At 40.7% G+C, this 2,667-nt stretch overlaps 1 protein-coding gene across 1 annotated transcript in view; it reads left to right on the forward strand.

Moving 5' to 3' along the window:
- Nucleotides 1–475, forward strand: part of LOC146053820 (T-cell surface antigen CD2-like) — a gene marked incomplete at its 3' end in the record, with an annotated part of 22,472 nt that extends 21,997 nt beyond the window's left edge. Inside the window, exon 3 of the mRNA XM_083168032.1 lies at nucleotides 230–475. Coding sequence (XP_083024158.1) covers nucleotides 230–475 — 246 coding nt within the window. The remainder of the gene's footprint in view (nucleotides 1–229) is intronic.
- Nucleotides 476–2,667: the final 2,192 nt, after the last annotated feature.

Consider the following 2,667-nt stretch of genomic DNA (forward strand, 5'->3'; position numbering starts at 1 on the left):
AGGTTTATTCTCCTTATTAGACCTATATCTTCATACACTGTCTGCAGGCCTGTCCACATGTTATGTGCTGACACAGCTAGGCCCATTGGCTCTGCTTACTTCATCCGGATTGGAAGTGTCACTTACCCTTGGACCATGACTGCCTGTTGGGATATTTATGTGAACAGTCAGGTGTACAGTTGTGCCCAGCAAAGTGGTTTCTCAGTGTACATTATATTTTTGTTTGCAGAGCCAGTGGACAGGCCAAGTATCGAATCCAACTGTACAGCCAAGAATGTAGCCATACACTGCTCCATATCAGCGGGTACTGAGACCAGCTTAATCATGTTATGGAATAACCATACAAAGGGCCACCTTAAAGGAAAATCACTTTCAGTTTCTATAAATATTAAAGAGCAGCCGGGGACTGTGCGCTGTATAGCCAATAACACAGTGAGCGAAGAACAACAGACTGAGGAGATCAACTGTGCAGAGGGTGAGAATAATCTACGTACTATTCATGTATTAACACAGTGTATATCTGGTCTATTAAGATTCAGTATAATGTTCTATGTCCTAGTAATGCTATGCCCCATAACAGTGCCCTAGTTACTATTATCTCCCACAGTAGTGCCCTAGTTACTATTATCTCCCACAGTAGTGCCCTAGTTATTGTTATGCCACATAGTAGTGCCCTAGTTACAATTATGTCCCACAGTAGTTCCCTAGTTATTGTTATGCCACATAGTAGTGCCCTAGTTACTATTATATCCCACAGTAGTGCCCTAGTTACTATTATGTCCCACAGTAGTTCCCTAGTTATTGTTATGCCACATAGTAGTGCTCTAGTTAATATTATGCCCCATAGCAGTGCCCTAGTTACTAATATCTCCCACAGTAGTGCCCTAGTTATTGTTATGCCACATAGTAGTGCCCTAGTTACTATTATCTCCCACAGTAGTGCCCTAGTTACTATTATGTCCCACAGTAGTGCCCTAGTTATTGTTATGCCACATAGTAGTGCCCTAGTTACTATTATGTCCCATAGTAGTGCCCTAGTTATTGGTATACCACATAGTAGTGCCCTAGTTACTATTATGTCCCATAGTAGTGCCCTAGTTATTGTTATGCCACATAGTAGTGCTCTAGTTAATATTATGCCCCATAGTAGTGCCCTAGTTACTATTATCTCCCACAGTAGTGCCCTAGTTATTGTTATGCCACATAGTAGTGCTCTAGTTAATATTATGCCCCATAGTAGTGCCAAAGTTACTATTATGTCCCATAGTAGTGCCCTACTTATTGTTATGCCACATAGTAGTGCTCTAGTTAATATTATGCCCCATAGTAGTGCCCTAGTTACTATTATCTCCCACAGTAGTGCCCTAGTTATTGTTATACCACATAGTAGTGCTCTAGCTAATATTATGCCCCATAGTAGTGCCCTAGTTACTATTATGTCCCATAGTAATGCCCTAGTTATTGTTATGTCACATAGTAGTGCTCTAGTTACTATTATGTCCCATAGTAGTGCACTAGTTGATGTCATGCCCCGTAGTAGTGCCCTAGTTATTGTTATGCCACTTAGTAGTGCCCTAGTTAATGTCATGCCCCATAGTAGTGTCCTAGTTAATATTATGCCCCATACTAGTGCACTAGTTAATGTCATGCCCCGTAGTAGTGCCCTAGTTATTGTTATGCCACATAGTAGTGCCCTAGGTAATGTCATGTCCCATAGTAGTGCCCTTGTTACTATTATGTCCCATAGGAATGCCCTAGTTAATATTATGCCCCATAGTAGTGCCCTAGTTACTATTATCTCCCACAGTAGTGCCCTAGTTACGATTATCTCCCACAGTAGTGCCCTAGTTAATATTATGCCCCATAGTAGTGCCCTAGTTCATGTTATGCCCCATAGTAGTGTCACAGTTAATATTATTCTCTATAGCTCTGTACTAGGTAATAGTATGCCCCATAGTAGTGCAGTAGTTAATATTATTCCCTATAGTTGTGTCATAGTTACTGTATGCCCTATAGTAGTGCCCTATATACTGTTATGCTCCATAGTAGTGCCCTAGTTACTGATATGTCCCATAGTAGTGCCTAAGGTAAAATAATGTCCCATAGTAATACCCTAGTTAATATTATGCCCATAGTAGTGCCCTAGTTAATATTATGCCCATAGTAGTGCCTGAGTTAATATTATGCACCATAGTAGTACCCTAGTTACTTTTTTGTCCAATAGTAGGGCCCTAGTTATGCCCCAATGCAGTGCCCTAGTTAATATTATGCCCCATAGTAGTGCCCTAGTTAATATGTCCCATGGTAGTACTCTAGTTAATATTATGCTCTATAGTAGTGCCAGTCACTGTTATGCACCATAGTAATATCCTATTTTTTATTTATTTATTTATTAACAGTATCTTATATAGCGCAGCATATAGCATTGCACTTTACAAGAGGAGACATTGATACAACAAACAGGGTATTTACAGACAGTCAAATTTATGAGGGCCCTGCTCGCAAGCTTACAATCTATAGGGAAATAGGCAGAATGCAAGTTTCCTGGTGTGCTGTAACATACGGTGACCCGGCAGTTTGGCCAGGGTCCAGGAGGATGGAATATGTGATAAAGATAGAGTGGATATGAGTGGCCTGTACAGGAGGGATGTGATTAGATAGGAACCA

Source organism: Crinia signifera, unplaced genomic scaffold (assembly GCF_055691185.1).
Source record: "Crinia signifera unplaced genomic scaffold, ASM5569118v1 HAP2_SCAFFOLD_212, whole genome shotgun sequence".
Taxonomy (NCBI): Eukaryota; Metazoa; Chordata; class Amphibia; order Anura; family Myobatrachidae; genus Crinia; species Crinia signifera.